Genomic DNA, 18,911 nt, shown 5'->3' with positions numbered 1-18,911 from the left:
CTCTAATCCACACAAGGTTAAAATTATACATACAGCCCTATTAATATGTGGATGAATGTTCGTTGCAGAGAAACTACACCACGCATGGGCAAACCATGGCCCGCGGGCCATATTCGGGCCATTTAGGTTTTTAATCAGGCTCGCCGAAGATGAGTTTCTCTACTGTATTGTGAAAAAAAAAATGCATTTGGAAAATAATTTGAACAATAAACCTTGCATATCCATGGTTTACTATCTGTTAAAGGACAGAACCTTTTTGATGTTATGGCTTTTACATGTCATTTATAATAGTTCACACAAATACTACATCCATCTTCTCCTGGCCTGGGCCCTCTGTCAAATTTTAGAACCAATTGTGGCCTACGAGTCAAAAAGTTTGCCCACCCCTGAACTACACACTTCTGCTGCCATCAACATGTTTGTGGCATGGCTGACCTCTTTTCCTATAAGACATGGTAGAGTCCATGTGAATTGACTGGGTTCCTGACACCCTTGTCTTCTAAGGCAACAAATCCACACATTTTAGGACAGAGTGGAAGTCCAGGCCGTTTAGGAGCTTAATGGTAGTCTGCTTTTTTTCTGAGCATCTCCTGCAACTCCCAATTGGGGCCAAATACAGAAAAACTGGAAGCTGGAATACCAGTGTCGCTGTCCACAGCGAAGTGAGTTTTACATTTCCATGGACTGAGAGGGAAACACCAAGAAAGAAGTCCCTGCCCCATAATCTATGTTTTTAAGCTTGACTGAGAAGCCATAGAGAAGAACAATTTTATGGTCAGAGGATAGGAGGCAAATATTATGTTTGGTGAAAAAAACAAGATGTTAGGCAGAGTGAAGGTGAGGCTATCAAATCTGAAAACACTTTAGCAACTGCCAAAGACAGTGGTGGTAGCATCATGCTGGGCTGGATTCACTGTCTCTGGTACTGGTGCATCATACAAAGTGAGTAATGGAGGAGGGCTACTTCCAAATACTTCAACTTCCCCTCCACAAACTAACTAACTGTTCAAACTTGGACAAAGTTGGATGTCCCAGAGTCAATTTTGTCGGCAAAAACTTTTCATCATAGTTTTGTCAATAACCTTTTTATTTCTGACAAAAAGACAAAAACAAATCTTGAAGGAATCGAACAATGATAAAAAATGCTAAGGTAGATTCAGTCTGATTTGATAGTAGTCATGTTAAAATTAGCCAATGAAACTTCATGGTCTTCAGTGGTAGGAAGTGCATGAACTGCAACATTTTTCAGCAACATCGTAATTACAAGCTGTATCCTGTGTGCTTTTTGTCAGTTAGAACAGGCCTAATAGCATGTTGCAAGTTTTGAAATAATAAATGTTTCACTACTGGCACTGCTTCAACTATGTTTGATTGAATGAAGAATGTTGTGTGAGTTTCGTACAGAACAGCAAGTTTTGTACGAAAAAATGTGCGTTATGTGTGTTAAGTCAGGGTCCAACAGGACAATGATCCCAAAAACACATCCAAGCTGGTTCTGGAAAGAAAAAAAGCAGGCTAACATTAAGCCATGGTTTTGACCTCAACCCTGTTCAAAGTTAGCAATGCTTAAAAGACGGGTTCGTGCCTGGAAACCATATTTAATAAGAAGAATGGTCAAACATCCACCGAAAATTACACTTTAATGTCTACAAAACATGTGTGACCTCTTTGAAACTTCCTAAGGGACATTTAACCAAATTTTCATCGGGTTTATGTGTATATTTATATATGATCCTGTGAAAATTGTAAAACAAAATCCACAAGAAGTTCAAACTTGTGAACCCAATTCTTGTTTTGAAATTTATTGATGTTCCTCACATGATCTTCCCAGGCTTGGAAAATAAAAAAGCTCATTTTATCATTGAAGACCCTCAGATTCATAAACGTGATTCATACCAATGATGAGTGAATGTATTTAAAATTAACTGGCCAAGATGCCATCCAAAACAGCACACTTTAGTAGTTTTACTACTGTCTTTTTGCCCGTAAGCTAACGAAAATACGGAAAATAAATCTGTCAAGCAGCAGAAACCTCACTCAGTTGTTACGAACCTAAAAACTGCTAAAATCCCATCTGTTAAACAGAATATGCTGGGATTAAATAGATGTACCCTCTGTCCACAAGCTTATCCTTTAAAACGCAGACCTGTGATGGCTTACTGTGCAGCAGTCTAGACTATTTTGAGTCCGTATTATTAATTTAGACCTTTACCATAAAACACACAAAATAAAAAATAAAAATCACAGAATCCTTATTTTTTTATATCACTTTGCCTTTTATCAAAAGAAAAAAAAAACATTGATGTTGTCTACATCACAGACAAAAATCATCAATATTCTGTTTGAAACAATTTTGCCATGAACAGAATGAACCCCATGCCGCCCATCCCCTCCCTTCCCTAACTTCTCTATACACATTAAACTTTACATACCTATAATTCCCTTTCATCTTTTACAATTACATCATTATCAAAGTAGGATCATTTGATTAAAATACATATGATGCTTTTCTAATGTAATTATAGCAGGTATCCTGATTGTACATAGAGTATCATTTCCCACATTTAGAGTCTGTGTAGCAGTTTGCAGTTGCTGTAAAATATTACAAGGAAGCAGCCATGGAGTGAAACTAGAAATGCAGCAAATATTAGGATGTTAAGCTACAGTCGTTTTGGTTATATAGTTCTGCACTCCTCTTATGTGTTTGCTCCACCCAAGCCAACATCAGACTCTCCAAGGGGCTTTACAGTAACACCAACTGTTGCCTCTGCTCTGATTTGAGATTATAAGGTACAGTCAGAGATTCTCTCTAATCCCCAATTAGAACAGAGGCTTTGCAAGAATAACAACAACAGATTAAAACATCCATTCGATAAGATAAACTATTAAAACTGAAGCTGCTTTATGAATTTGGTTAAGATTGTCAATATTTAGTGTACACTTACTGTGTCGAAACAATGTTTAAAATCAAGTTGGAAAAATTCACAAAGAAAACTTAATGGTGCTTGCCTTTTGGTGCGTAAAATGTCTGCTTTAGGACCAAAATATATTATCTTTGGTAACGAGGAAAAGGAAATCTACATTTGTAATAATTAACCGTTAAAAAGCAGAAACTATTTTTTAAATGTGATTTATTTTGAAAAGGCCACAGAATCCCTTATTCATGCCTAATTTAGGTGTATTAATGTGAATTCAATTTTGCTATATGAAAATCTATAAAGGATTGAGACTTTTCATGTTGAAGAGAATGAGTGTGCTTTACTTTGAACAGCCAACATATTCTGTTTTTTCAAGATGGATTGGCACCCTTATTTTGAAAGGTCAAGGTCTTCATGGATAGCTAGGCTATTAATTGCTATGTCAGGCACCAATAAGTACTAATAAAAAGCGAAAATTTCAAAAGAATTAATATATGTCTTTAGCTAAACCTTGGAACATCTCAACAACACTAGTGTTGAATCCTTTGAATTGTAAAAAACAAAACAAAGAAACAAACGTAAGAGATCTAAATGTGGGAAAAGCTACCAAATGTCTGAACTTCATCAAGAAAGCCTTTCTTTTGTTTTTACCCTGTGTGCACTCAGCCAGAGCCCTGGACTCAAACAGTCTGGTTTGACATTGCGTCACCTTATCAACATAATATAGCAGACATTTTGTTTTCTAAAAGTATTTGCAACCAATCTGCAGTTTCAGCAACGTCACAAGGCCAAATGTTGCAACCCGTGGTTCTGGTTTAAAACCCGTCAAGGTCCAACCATCAGAGAAACACAATGCAAGTTTAAAAAAGACATAACGTCTTGACTGATATCTGGATGTGTGTGTTTCCTGAATCAGACCATCAAATTATTCTTATCATTTAATTTTTTTTAGACTTGCTTTTTTTTTTTTCCTTTGGGTAATTTGCTTGGCTGCAGCAGAATTTATAAAAGAGGAGGTAATGAGCATAAAGACTTGGTCCACAGTCCTACAGATGTTTGAGTGTGGAGAAACAAAAAGACAATGTGACAGAGAAACAGAACTATTCACAACTTCTGGGAGCTGAATCATTACCCGCATCACTGAACCACCAAAAAGCATGTTCATACAGTTTTGACACGAACAAAATATCAGCCATGAGCACGCTCCATTTTTTAAACTTGTTTAGGGGTTTAGAGAATAATTTGAAAACATAAAGTTAATTCATATCAGCATTATATTAATTATTTACATACAGGACTATGGTAACTTCTTTATAGAAACCAGGAAAGCTAAAATGTAGTTTTTTTGCAAAGGTATTTGCATCTGGTAAACATTTCCACATTTCATCACATTGCAACCAAGAACTTTTATGTATTTCAATGGGCTTTAATGGGATAGACCAACAGAGTATAACTGTGAAGTGCAGAGAATAGGTGTTTTTCAAAATGATTTGCTAATAAAAATCTGAAAACTTAACTGTGGCAAGACTTGAAAATTACTGTTCCCATAAACTTTGCAAAGAAGAGTATGCACATTGTTTCAGGCTTTTAGATGTGCAAAGCTGGTAGACATACTCCACAAGACCTACAGCTGTAACTGTGGACTCAGGGAGGCTGAATACAAGAACACGACCCACCTTTCTGATTTTTATTTGTAAAGATTTTGAAAAACGTATCAATTTTATTCAACTTCGCAATTATCCGCTACTTTGTGTTGGTCTGTCGCATAAAATCAAAATGAAATACAGTTCGAACTCATGGTTGTAACATTCAAAGGCTATGAATACTTTTGCAGGCTGCTGTGTATGACTAATGTATAACGTATGTTTGTTGTTGGACTGAGAGTGAAATAGAAAGGAAATTGGGACCACTACAAAAAGATATGAGGAGAGGATTCTGTATTGATCAAATCCCACCTTGACAAAGTCAACCAAAAAAGAGAGGGGTTGCATGTGCTTACATTGTGGCTTCAGTGTTAGGCACTGCAAAAAAAATCAAAACAGATTGTATTTTTTTTCATGTCTCTGTAAAACACTTTAAGGCAATCTAATTACTGTTGAATGGCAGCAGTGTTAAGTTTCTGGTCTGTCCTACTTCCACAGATGTAAGCTTCGAAGAGAAACGTTAATGTTTTTTCCCTCAATTTCACAACACATTTTAAGATCACCTGTGTAAAAACAGCTACAATCAAAAATGAGGCACTTTATAAAAGAGTATATAGATATCTAGGCTATATAGTATTATTCATTATATGTATACCGTATATTTTATATACCATTGTAGTGTGTCACTTTATATTAAAACAGTGTTAACTGTTTTGCAAATGAGAAAAACTGACGACAGTATGTACTATAGTTTCTGTCATTCTACTCTTAATACTATAGTAAATACCATAGTGTTATATAAAGTTGTAATAGAAAAGCTAAGATGCCAAAAAAACATTTATAATTTTCCTACTAAGTTTGTGTTACTTAAAAGTTAAAAATGGTTTTAAGCTTCAAGAGAAAAATTCATATAGCTCTGCTTCCTTTTCCTCTGGTGGTCTTTCCTAATTTGTCCCCCGAAGCGCTCGCCAATGTGACTCAGACATCAGCTCAATGATTTGATAGTCATGTGTCAGCTTCATCTGATATACTGTTATTAAGTTGAATCTGAAGGCGAACAGGGGGGAGCATTTGCAGCTCTCTGACCATGTAGATGTCGCAGACCATCTGCATGTGTTCATCTTGCTCGTCTATCTATCTACCCGGCAAATCTTTGAACGGCTAACACTGGGATATGAATAGCTTTGCTAGTTTTCTCTTCAGGAATCTTTAGCACATCTCAGCAAGGACATTACCATGAATTCAAGCTGGCTATTCTCTAACAAGAATGCTGCTTACCTTGATTTTCATCAAAGCAAACAGGTTTTTCTGGGTGGAAAAATAGACAACTTACTCCTGTAAATGTTGAATGGGTTTCCCAGCAACTGCTTAAAACCCACAGGATCGTCTACAGAGTAGACAATCCACCACATGTAGATTTCAGCTAAATAAGGCTGTTTCTCTGCCAAATACACAACCTGTAGCTTGTTATAAATAAAGCAACTCTTTACCTTAACTGGCATCTCTATAAGGATGTGCAAAGACCCTTAAAATAATATTAAATAATGCCAATGTTAATGTTCTATTATGAAAAAAGGAACAAACCTTTCACTTATGTTACTTCAGCAGGAAAATAATTCACACATTAAAAAATATTTATTTTTCTTACAAAATCATTTGTGCTGCTATTAATGCTAACCCTAATTTTAAAATTAACCTGGTTTTAAATATCTTCTTTACCTTTTTAAGATGATGAAAGTATTGATAAACTTTTAATTAGTAATCCATGACTTCTGGTTTCCCCGGGGTATAAATATAATGTGACACAGAGGCATCGTCGTCTTTCACATTCTTCGAAATGGGAAAGAGAACAGAACATGCCATTCAATTAAAGCATTATCCCCATATGTCAGGAAATGACAACAAGAAATTAGCTCCTGATCTAAATGTGTCCATATCTACAATAAGAGCAACAATTAAAAACAGGAATGGGGGCAAACAAGGCAGCTTATAATTTCAGAGCACTATTATCGAGAGTTTGGTTAAGTCTCAATAACAGCCAGTGTCTAACACTAGCTACATGTCAACTGGTTATTTGGGCAGCTCCTAGTCAAAAGCCTTTTCTGTCTTACAATCACAAATGTAAACCTGTGGGGATTGCTAAATGCTGCTGGGACTTTAATAAGAACCGTCTGCTTAGGTCAGATGAGGCAAATATTTGTCCTCGTTTTCCTCAAGTTAGGTTTTGCACGAAACAAAGAAAGAATATGGGAAAAACCACCTCATGCCCACCGTTAAGTATGGTGGAGGATGTGTGGTGCTGTGGGCTAATTTCTCATCCAAAGGACCTGGGAACATAGAAACGGTTCACCAGAAAGAAAATGGTTCACCAGTCACAAACTCCGTCGTCTTTCATGGTCATGGAAGTCTTTCAATTTAATCCTAAAACTTTCAAAAACAACCTCAAAGCTCACTGTTATAGAAGTACGGCAAGTTTTTAATAGTGAGATTATGCAACTGCAGTAAAAGAACAATTTCTTTTAAGGCTTTTGACATATCTTTATGAGGAGTGAAAATAAATGTGGAGGGCTCTGAATTGAGTGTTTATGTTTAAAAGTGTTTCTACCAGTATTTTAAGTAACTCAGTAACACAACAGCAGTAGTAAAGATGTATAAAAGCTTTTTTGGACAACTTTACAGTAGATAATCATTTAAAACTGTTTACAGTGAGATGGTGTGAATGTTTAAGAAACTCGTAACCACCAGTTTTCTTATTATTTGCTTGAACCTGAAGGATACCTGATGATCATTTAAACAGTAAAGTTATGTAATGGACTCACTAATTGGCGCACCAGCTTCTACTTTTATGTTTTGTGGAACATAACTTCAATCAACGGTTTTTGCTCAAAAATCACAGGCAAACTGGTTTCAATTTAAAAGTCACTAAGGGATTTAATTTGTTCTTTTGGATTTCAATGGTTTCAATGAATGGTAAATTCAACAAAATCTGCATTAAAATTCAACAAAGGTTTTGGAATAAGTATTTGTTTAAAGGGAAAATACTAAGCAAATCAGTCTATAATCAATAGAATGGACCCCTGTGAACTCATTTGCTCTTGGTACCAAGTTAAACAAAGATCAAGTGTCACCTTAGTTCAAACAAAGTAATGTCTTTTACTTCAACTTTGACTTTGTGTTGAGGTTGTATGTGTGTTTGTGTGTGGGTGAGTGTGTTTGGCACACATTTGGTTAACAGAAAACATCAGACGGGATGAGGATGAGATTCCCATAGTTTCAGCGTTCCGACTCCAGCATACAGTTTTGTTGTGGCAATACATGGCGAGTCGAGTGCCGAGCCGACGCATCAAAGACGGAGATGGAGATCAACAGTCTGGAATGAAAGAATCAAAAGCAGGGAGGGATTTCTTAAGGATACATTTTTGACACAGAGATTTTTTCTTATCTTTAGCAATGCATGAAGTTAAAAGTGAATTTTTTTCCTAGCACATCTAAGGTAGATCTCCCCCAACACCGAATATTAGAGACGATAAAGAGGTTATAGATTTGCACTAGCATATTGCTTTTGTTTAATCTGGAGCTCCTGCTGGCAGCTTGGGTAAATATCACATGACGCTTGATATCTTTGTGGAAGGATTGGTCTCATGGCCATTGTTGCAGATGTCAATATTGTGTGTCTTTGTGACAGCTTTATCTTGTCCACAGATTGTTTCTTCTTTATAACCACCTGAACAGCACAAAGTGTTCACTGATCTAAATCTGATCATTTCAACATAATAAAATGGCAGTACCTGCAATTCCCATCAGAGGTTTACATAGACTTACCTTCGGACTGATAATGTTAGGCTTTTGATGATTTATTTGAGCCACTCTAATTTCCTGTCTGGACTGATAACTCAACCAAAAATTTAATGATTTTTAAAAACAAGAATAGGACACAAGACTTTAAATTAATTGTGATTTTCTGCAATCTGCAAGCTGAAGGTGAAAACCAAACGCTTTTTGTAGCCAGCAACAAACGTCTGTTGGATATTTGATCACTTTTTATGCAGAATTGGTAAAGCTTACTTAAAATGTTTGTTTTCCTTGCATGGACCAAGTTTTCAAGCAGAGATTTTCAACAAGGTTGAGACTAGGGCCATCTGTACATCTTAATGTTAGCCTGTTTAATTTTATTAGAATAACCAATATTCGCTGTTGTAACCATCTGGCAATTGTTTTAAGGTAAAGTTGAAGAATTTGGATTTTCCACCTTATGCAGTGAGAGTACTAAGGTATTGAAGAAGGCCTTCAGCATGATTCTACCATAACCATGCTTGCCAGTTGGTACAGTACCAAGTCTGAAGGTCTTGCCCTTACTCATCTAGACATACTTCTTCTCAGTAAGGCCAAATGTCTTAATCTCTGTCTGGTCTTAACATAAAACATTTCTCCTGAAAGTATTGAACTTCAGTCTCAAATTTCAGTAGAGCTTGTTGGCATTAGTTCTGGAGAAGTGGCCTCTTTCTTGGTCGGCAGGCTTTCATTCCAGTTTGGACTGGTGTTCCAGCATCTTACAGTTGGCTCAAGCCTTGGTGGGTTCTGGGTCCTTCTGAACATTTTAACCCATTTTCGTTCATCTCAGGGTGATAGTTTGGGTCAGATGGTTGGAACTTGGGACACAATTAGTTGTTCAAACAGGTCAATGATTCCAAACACAAATCAAAACGGGTTTTAAAAGGGATAAAGCAAGTTAATATATACTTCTAGAATGGCCCTAAACTCAACCCAGTTGAAAATTAACAGACTGCATTAAAGCCAGATTCATGTCAGAGAAACAAACCAATCTACCAATTCTGCCCCAAAACAGTCACTTATAAAATCCAGCCAGAATTTTGTCAGAAGCTCTTTAATGGTTCCAAAATTTGTGAGGCTGAAGCATAACCTGCTAAGGGCATTTAACCAAATACAGGGAAAGCTGTAGCTATAGTTTTAAGATTATATGTATAGGTCCGTGTAGTTAACAGAAAATCCACATTCAACTCAAACTTGTGAAACCAGTTCTTGCTTTTAAAAATTATTGTAGCTGTATGTTGTGTAATCTTTCCACGCTGGATAAACAACACTTTAAATTAATGATGAAAAGGCCACAATAAATATAAGATTCAAGCCAAGATAAATGTATGTACACTTCTGTCTGATTCTGGAACTAAACCAAATTCTATCAGGGTTTAAGATGAAATACTGCCACTATTCTGAGGTACAGTTTATTAAAAATCAATGACAGATAATGAAACCAGGATAAATGGGCTTAAAGAGGTTTACTATGATCAGTCATTAACTGCGGCGTAAATAATTATTAATGTACTGAGTATTCTTAGAGCCTTGTTTTTAATTATATAAATGCAAAATAAATAGCTAAATTCATCTGGAAGATGACTGTCCATAGATGAACCGACTTTGATCAAATTTCTCTACTAATAATCATATTACGTATAACATTTTAATTTGAAATTAGAGCGAATATTTTTGATGGACTGTACATGAAAGTCAATTCATGAAAACAGACGTGAACCTCAAACCCTAATAAACCGGTCTTTGCAACACAACATAAAACTTAACGCTACCATCAGAAATCCTGCAGCCATCAACCCGCCCACCTATAAACATATAAGCACCTGGCCCGTGTTCTGTCCCCTATGCTTCCATTCATGTGAAATGGCTCATTACCAGCAGACAAATCAATTGGCCCTGCTCTCTGAACACCCACTTGTGATAATAAGAGACTCTACAGACTGGAAGCGGAGCGCTGCCCACCAGCTTGAAGTCATGGAAAACATCAGTGCAAGATGAAAGCAGCAGTGACTAAGACCCAGACGAGGATATTATCAGAGGACTATTAACGTCACGTCAAAGCTTGTATCCAGTCTGATTAGTGTAAATTGTTTTTTTTTCTCCTTTTAGCTATTCTGAAATGTTTACATCACAGTCAGTTCTAGTTTTCACAGCTGCTGGAACTGCAGCCGATTCCTATTTTGCTTATAACGACGTCATAAATGCAAGACAACATTCTGAATGCCTACGATTGACAGTGTGTCATTTTACTATATAAAATAACTAAAAATAGCAAAACGTATTTAGATTGTATCACCTTAAATCAAGAAATGCACCAATAATGCTTGTTTTGGCCATATATATGATACATGTTTTTCTTTGAGGTCTGACATTCCGATTCAGATTTAGATTTTGACCAATTCAGATTTTATTTCCGAAGGAATATATTACAAGTCCCCATTCATCCATCAAAACTTGTAATCTTTATAAAATGTTTTATTACACTTTTAAAAAAAGTGTCTCTGGGTTATTTGCTATTGGTTGATGCATTTATATACCAAAAATGGAGGGAATTCTCAGTTTTAATGTATTTAACAGCTAAGAAAAGAAAAAAGATCAGATGATCAAGAACAATTCTGCAATTCTGATTTCTGATTGGTAATTCTCTACTTTTTTTTTGTTCCTCTCAAAATGGCTGCAGTGATTGAGAGAAATGTCCAAGTTGTCAGAGGTTATCATGTTTAAGAAAAATAACCTTAAAAACTTAAGCATTGTTCCACATATTTTTCCAACATTTTCATTTGCTCAGTTTATAGTTTTCTGTCTTACATGAACGTAAAAAATAAGCTTGTAGATTTTGAATTGAAAAAAACATTAACCACTACATAATATATACATTTTAGATATTCTTGGTTTTAAAGACTCACAGCACTCACCTTGACCATCCTTGATACTGTTCTGGTTTGTTCGTAGTTCCTCTGATTTGTAGAAATCAATGCTGGTGTAAGTGTTCAGACCAGAGCTGGCACTGATGCCCAAAGTGGTCCCTCCGATGTTGTAGACAGGAGAGGTACGATCTGCTCCAGCTTGAGGGCTTTCCTTCATGGCTAAGTCAAGGTCTATGTAGTTAAGGCCTTGTTCAGTGGATGAGGTGGAGGCTTGGGGTGCAGGTGTGACAGACAAACCAGAAGCCTGCCCGTTCTCCCACAGTGAGCAGTCCAAACCCTGCCGATGGCTTGCGGCCTGGTTGCCCTCAGGGAAGAGGGAGATAGAAGAAGATGTGTATGGTGGCAAAGATGGTGGTGAGCAGAACGTTTCTGATCGGTGGCTCAAGTGTCCTTTCTGATCACCTCGGGCCAGTCTGCTGCTCCGGTCAGGTGACTGGAAGCACTTGACCGGGGAAGAACCCAAACCTGACTCCTGCTCTCTAGATAATGGTGGATCAGAGTGGATGGCAGGTCTTGCTGAGTTGCTCGAATCTGAAACTTTGCTGTCCAGAAATGGGATGGAAACATCCGTTGGCACTGTTGCCATCTTAATTTTTGTTCTGTACCCTGCGCTGCACTCTGTTACCAGTGGAGAGGATGAGCTGTGTTCATGTAGGGCCTTGGGGGCAACAGCTGGTGGGCCCTGTAGGGTGCTGAAGGTGGATCTAACATGAGTCAGGGGTGTTGAGGATTTCCCTAAATCCATGTTGACATACTCAGCAGAGGTGGAGAGCGGTGCAGAGAAGCTGCGGGGAAGGTTAGCAGGGTTATCATGACAGAGGAGTGGCTGGTTCATGGGACGCAGTGTTCCATGGATTACAGGCTGTCCATGATGAGACCCTCCACTACGTCCTTTATCGTGTACAATGTTTTCTTTAAAGACAATACTTACATAATCCCCAACATTCTGAGACCCCGATGGTGGTAGATTCTCCTTAACCCTTGGTAGGGTGTTTGCCTTAGCAATGCCTGAAGATACACTCAAGGGACGCCCCCTCCTCTGTTGCTTTGGGCTTTTACTACTGGATGCACGTTTTGGGTGGTGACGTCCATCCTTTGTGGATGCTCCTGCACTTTTATATTCTGCCCCAGTTCTTAATAAACTTAACCCCCTGCCAGCGGATAGGGACTTATCTTCAAGGCTTTCACTGCTGGCGGAGCTAGAGGAGAAAGAAGAGGAAGACATGGAGAGTTGGCAGCCTCCTGCAGAGCCCACTGCAATTTTGTTTCTCTTGCTGTACCCAGTTCTCCCTCCCCTTCCAGTACTGTCGTGCCCACTGCTGTCTTTCTTTTCTTCCTCTTTGTTCAAGTTCTCCTCAAAGCGAGTGTAGAGGGTATGCTGATAGGCTCGTGGCAGCGAGAAGTAGGAGTTGAACATTTTTGGTTGGAGTTGGTGCTGCTCGGGGTGAGAAGGCGGTGTACTGCAGGCGGAGCGGCTGTTGAGTGGCGAGATGTTCATGTAGTCGCTTGCAGCCCGGCTCTCCATGCCGGCCCTGCTATCCCACATGGCCATTCCATGCAGGTCTGTGGAGCTGCTGCTGTTTGGAGACATGACCATATAGCCCTCTGAGGTGGGCTTGCAGATGTGCTGAGGAGGGGACACGCTGTTGTTGGGGGTCATGGCCATGTACTCGTCATCTGCCCCGGGTTTAGCTCTGGAGTCGTACATGCCCATTGAAAGAGACAGTGAAACAGGAGGAGACGTCACTCCAGGTAACATTGACATGTAGCCGCTGTCTACAGCGGCTCCTCTGTCCCCATGTCCCCTGCTTTTGTCAGCCCTCTTCCTGTTCTTTCCTACTTCCTCAGGCTGCCCACCCTGATCTACTGGATTCCCTGAGCCTTGGTGCAGATCTGCCCTCTCTCTGTTAGCACTCCGTGACATTATGGCGTACTCTTCATCATCGTCATAATCTTCATCTTTTCTGTGTGGGGTTAGTCTTTCATGGGATGACAAAGGCAGTGAAGCCCTCTTACTCAGCAGCCTCCGCTCAGCCTCAGACTCCCGACTAGATGAGCGTCGCAGAATTCGTCTGCCTTTCGAATGATGATGGGAACCAAGCAGACCTTCTCGTTGTCCCATCACTATATAGCTGGAGGAACCCTCTCCATGTGCATGATGTCCAGATTGACTTGGTATGAGCAGAGAGTGGTCACCAGGACTGGAACCATACTCATCCGAGGATCCGTAGTCACTCGGTGAACCTGAAACAGAAACTCTTTGCGAAACACGAGCATAGGAGCAAATCGACATGCCTCCCACCACAGATCCAACAAGGCCACACTCTGATCCATGACCTGAACTGGAGGAAAGGCTTGGTGCAGGAGAGGGAGCAGGGTTAGGTGTGTAACGTGCAAGGCTTAATGTAATCTTAGCAGGAGTTGGGGCCCTTGTGGGTTTGGGTCTTAGCGTCGGAGTAGTTGAGCAGGATCCATTCAGACTCGGGCTGGAACTGGCCCACGTCCCTCTGGCACTTGCTCCTCCCTCCTCCGACCTTGCTCCAATGCTGGCTGTTCGTGCCCTTGGAAACCCGTGCCGTGATGTGGGTGAAGTGCTTGTGCTGCTGCCACCTGTTCCCGGGGTCTCAGTGCGTGCTCGCCTAGAGAAGCCCACCTGGCTCGGTGGCAGGTTTGGGTGATGACGCCGACTTGGGACACTAATGGGATTTGAAGCAGTTCCACCGCCACACGAAGTTCCCACAGACTGAGACTTGCTGCGCTGACGGAATTCTTCACTCAGGGCTTTCATAGCCTCCAGCAGGGTCTCATGCATGTTTTGAGCCACCACAGAGTCGTCCACTTGCATCCAGAACTCTCCGGGGCCTGTAATCGCTGAGCGTCCCACCTCAATGAAGAAGAAGTTCTCTGAATGGCCACACCTGCGAACATTCATCAGCTGCAACACCACAGCAGCCACATCAGAGTTGAGTTTGACAAAATTGACTGTCTTATCTGTTAGGCACAGCCGGTAGATGCCCACCAAGTTCCTAGCATGTCCAAGACCTTTAGGCCAAACCTTGACTTGCCATACCTCCTTAAAAGTTGGAATGGGAGATGGAGAACTACACTCTCCACTACTGCCATAATCTTCAGGACTTTTACCTAGGAAGACAAAAAAGCAAAAAAAAGCCTTAATAATCCCTCCAAATGTCCAAACATATGATTGAATTTGATAATTTATTGTTTCACTGTCATTATATAAAAATAAAACCTTGTACAAAAACAACCTTGCTGCAGCCAAATAAGCTCCAGCTAATGATAATTCTTTGTTTCCTATTAGGTTTAGAATAAATCAACTGAGAAGCAATATATAAAATAAAATCAACCCTTACTTCTCAAACTGTGGTACAGGTACTCAGAGGAAATCATTATTTTTCAAAGTAAATACTGATTAACTGTTATTTATTGGATAGCAATGAACCAAGAATATGCGCCAGTTACATATTCTGTGTTGCATTTTGCTCTTTAAGTGAAATATTATATATCTAGAACTATACTGTAAAACACTATAGCAACATTTTCGGGGAAAGAGTTTGGCGGATTTTGTTATGGCTGATATGGCTCACCACCCAGGGCAGGACTGCCTGGGAGGTGGAATGAGGACTTAAAAATACCCAACTCTCTTCTGTTAACTGGCCCAAACAGTTTTATGTTGCTTATAGGCCCATTCAAATGGGGTGGGACACTACACAATGTCATCATTTGAACAAAATACACCACACAAGGCTAATGACACCGAAGTTCATATGTAATTCACAGGTTGCGATCCAGTGCTAAATTCAACGCACTTTTCATTGAGTCTGGAATAAATAAATAATTCTGATTACACATTTCTTAAAGCTCAGTTCGTGATTTATAATCCTTTCTCCCCAACCGGCCACACACAAAAAGTGTGTGTGTGTGTGTGTGTGTGTGTGTGTGGCAAGTAGGGCAGCTCAAAAGGTGGGGCTGGCCCATGGCACCATTCATGCACGAACCACTGTGTGCAAAGAAGTTTAAAGTAGATAGATACAGTCAGAGGTGCACTGAGCTAATTTTGTTTGCCTTCATTTGACGTTTAAAACATTTACGGCAGCTGTATCGGACTTTGAGGTCAGGCTCGGTGATAAACCTGGGATATGCCCACTCAGCATTTCCAGTTCAAGTAGTTTTTCTGTAAATTGTTCAAACTTCAACAGTTCAAAAAGTTTTCTCTTCAAAAAGTCTGTAAAGATGCTAGTACTTTAAAAACTAAGCACTTACAGAGATGTTGCATGAGTTTAAACGTTTGAAAAACATTAAAATGATACAGGCCAGAGGTTCTTACAGCTTTTATAACAAGTGGAACCTCACTAAATATCGAGTTTTCTACGTACCACCATACTGTCATGATATTTTGAAACAATATTACAACAGGAGTTAGACTTTTTCCTGTAGTTCCGTTTTCTGACAAAAACAGAGAAAAAACATTCATTTACTTCCACTGCATGTTGGAAATAAAAAGTCCAAAATTCAAATTGGAAAAATAAACAGGAAGGCTTGTCACTGAGTACAACGAACTGCAAATCCTAATGATTTTCTGACTTGCATCTAGAACATGCATGGGTTGAGTTAGATGTTATTTCCAAAATAAATTTCAAACTTTTGTGAATAAACTGAGTGTGGGAGACAATGGGTCACATTTACTATCTTGGAAAATTTTGGGCTCTTAGTACCAATTGGGCATTATTTAAAGGCCACTGTCTACCGGACTATCATTGCTGACCATGTCCATCATTTTATGACAGTGTGTCCATGTTCTGATACTTCAGGATAATGCAGGAACAAGCTCAGATCATCCCAGACAGTATTTTTTTAACATGACGACATCTTCTTTGGATTTAATATATATATATACTTAAAAAAAACACTTATCAATGCAGTAAAAAGTATAAAAAGTTCAAAAGAAATGGTCAAAAATATCTGAGATTAAAATATTTATGGTCTACTAATTACAGTGTGGTTCTGCATCTGAATACAACAGTACTCTCTGGAGTACTCTCTGGAGTTACTCTGCAGTGATTTCACTGCAGAGTAACTTTGAAATGTGGGAGCCTGGCATCATGGATGTGGAGCCAACTCATCTGAAACAATTGTTTGATTTTATCATGTTAATATGAACCAAATTCTCTGAGGACTGTTTCCTCTTATATACAATTAAACCTAATATTATTCCAGATTCAGGTTTAAAGTCATCATTCAATTTCCATATGTATATATATATACATATATATATATATATATATATATATATATATGCTCTGAGCGCATTTCTGCTCAGGTTTCCACAACAACACGTTCGAGCGGGGCAAGCCTTTCAGTCTACACTGACTGACTGAAACGCAATGGAAGGTAGAGGAGGGTGGGTGGTGGTCTGCTCCCATCATAAGGATAGCAACGTAAACACGAGGGTAACCAACAGAAACATAATTTCCAGTCAGAGCGCCCTGACAATGCCTTCCCAATCCTCCCTTAACCGCGCATCTCCGCGCTGCACGAATGTAGGTTAGACGAACGGCATGTCAGAGCTGTGCAGAAAAACAAAAACACAGGCTGCAGCGGAGTGCTCTGCGATAGGCTACTACTATATGATGCATCCCGTGGATGGTTGCTATATGCCCACTGCGTCATGCAAAACACACCATCGTGCGAATGCGGGCTTCATTTTAGTCAGAAGAAGCAACGATCTGGCGCTGCAGCATGCATGAACATTTTAATGCATCGTATTATTTTGGCTGATTTAAATTGATCCTCGATTTCGAACCTTAATATAGTATATTAACCCTTGTTGAGATTGCTGCACAAACATAACCGTAGCATGATGGTCTACACCGCTCAGTCATAAGCACCTTCTCCTGGGTTAAAGGTCTGCGGTTTTACAATAACACAAAATCCAATAAAATAAACGAAACAAAAATCACACCGTATGCAATAATCATCATCATAATAAGAATATTCACAATAAGAATCTGCCAACACAAGCTGGGTTGTGCTCTTATAACAATCAGGAATGGGCGAGACAACCATAGGGCAGGACAGGGCTGACGGAGAAACAGACAGTAAGAATCACAACCCACGCTTCATGTCTTACAGTTGCACTGAAGATCCAGCATGGCTTGGTACCACTCATTCTGGACCTCCTCGCTGTCCGCAGCGATGGCAAAGCTCTCGCTGCGGGTGTACAGCACGATCATGTGCTTGTTCTTGGAATCCGCCCGCTTGTTGATGTTGAAGCAGGTCTCCAGGTTCAGGACCTTCTTGGGCACAGGTGATTTACTGCGGAATTTCTTCTCGTTCTCATAGTACTCGAGCCGAGCCGGACCATGCTCCGAGGCCGCCCTCAGCACGAAGAACCGCCGGTGCATTGATTTATGCTTGCGGAGGTAGCCGCTTTTCTGCACATCTTCATAGTTCTGTGGCTCAACTGCTTGGTTCTCCATGACCAGAGCAGTGCGATAAATTCCCCGTTACGCGGTAAGAATCTCAGGGGGAAAGCTGAAGCCCATGTGTTCTCCTCGTTTATCCAGCTGCGGCTACATCCCTCGTTTTCCCAGTGTGCACAGAAAAAATATCAAGCATGTGTGCGAGGGATCAGGATGGGGAAATCAGCCAAACCATGTCTTTGGATCTGGCATCAGCTGCAAGGGGATCCATGCACCGAGCGTGCAGCGAGCGCCGCCGCTCGACCTGCAACCCAGCCCAGTCCTCAAGTCCAAACGCGGTGCGTTCAGCTGCTTGAGGACGTCTCCTCCACCTGTCTGAGGATGCCCAAATCCTGTGGAGACCCTCCTCCCCTCCCCTCACTGTCACTTTAGACATACAAAACAGACGTTCCGTTGCGAACTTTCAAAATAAAGCTGCTGTTTAATCTGTTCACAATTTAAAACCTTAAAAGCTAATCAAAATCAATTTACATTCTGTTCAAATTATATATGCAGTCAGTATCTTAACCAAGGTTAGGACTGGAGCCAGTTTTGGTTCCCTACCCAGACCACTTTTTTCACGAACGTAAATACAATAGATCATCTTCTGGTCAACAAAATGGATACGGTTCCCCATTCCCAGCTCCCTAAAAGGGCGTCTCTGCAATTGAGTTTTTCCTAAGAAACCTTTATTTTTGTCCTTCATGACTTCATATAAACACGGCAGCGTTTCAGGTTAATGAGAACAGGAGATAAAATAATATAACCTTTTATCTAAACCTCACACAGAAAAATGTTTGAATTAACCCTTTAATGCTTGTCCATTGCCAAGAAAAATATGTGAAAATTTGTTTGATTTACCAGAGAAGGGGAATACTAAAATCTGTTTGGTGTCCAAACCTTTTGCAATGATGGCTTAAACTGACCAGTTGAGAGCAAAACCAAGAGCCCTAAAGAATCTTAGTGTTTAAATTTAGGTATGTTGCGATGGTGAAACCTAACATTTTTGTCAGACAAAACAAAAAACAAAAACGAAGATATTTAGGTGATTTGATATAGTAAAACATTAACAATGATTTTAGGATGTTGTACCACAACTAAACTTTAACTTAG

The 18,911-nt window shown here is 39.7% G+C and overlaps 1 protein-coding gene across 1 annotated transcript; it reads right to left on the bottom strand.

Annotated features, from left to right (window-relative positions):
- Nucleotides 1–2,665: 2,665 nt before the first annotated feature.
- On the bottom strand, nucleotides 2,666–18,119 carry si:ch211-284e13.4 (insulin receptor substrate 1-B). The gene is made up of 3 exons (XM_047379840.1): nucleotides 17,468–18,119; nucleotides 11,308–14,460; nucleotides 2,666–7,931 (listed from the first exon to the last, which is right to left on the bottom strand). Exons 1-3 carry the CDS (start codon nucleotides 17,814–17,816, stop codon nucleotides 7,924–7,926), a joined length of 3,510 nt encoding a protein of 1,169 aa, XP_047235796.1. The 5' UTR covers nucleotides 17,817–18,119; the 3' UTR covers nucleotides 2,666–7,923.
- Between the last annotated feature and the right edge of the window lie 792 nt (nucleotides 18,120–18,911).

Source organism: Girardinichthys multiradiatus, chromosome 11 (assembly GCF_021462225.1).
Source record: "Girardinichthys multiradiatus isolate DD_20200921_A chromosome 11, DD_fGirMul_XY1, whole genome shotgun sequence".
Lineage (NCBI taxonomy): Eukaryota > Metazoa > Chordata > Actinopteri > Cyprinodontiformes > Goodeidae > Girardinichthys > Girardinichthys multiradiatus.
The sequence above is the reverse complement of the archived record's forward strand: the minus strand, read 5'-3'. Positions and strand labels throughout refer to the sequence as shown.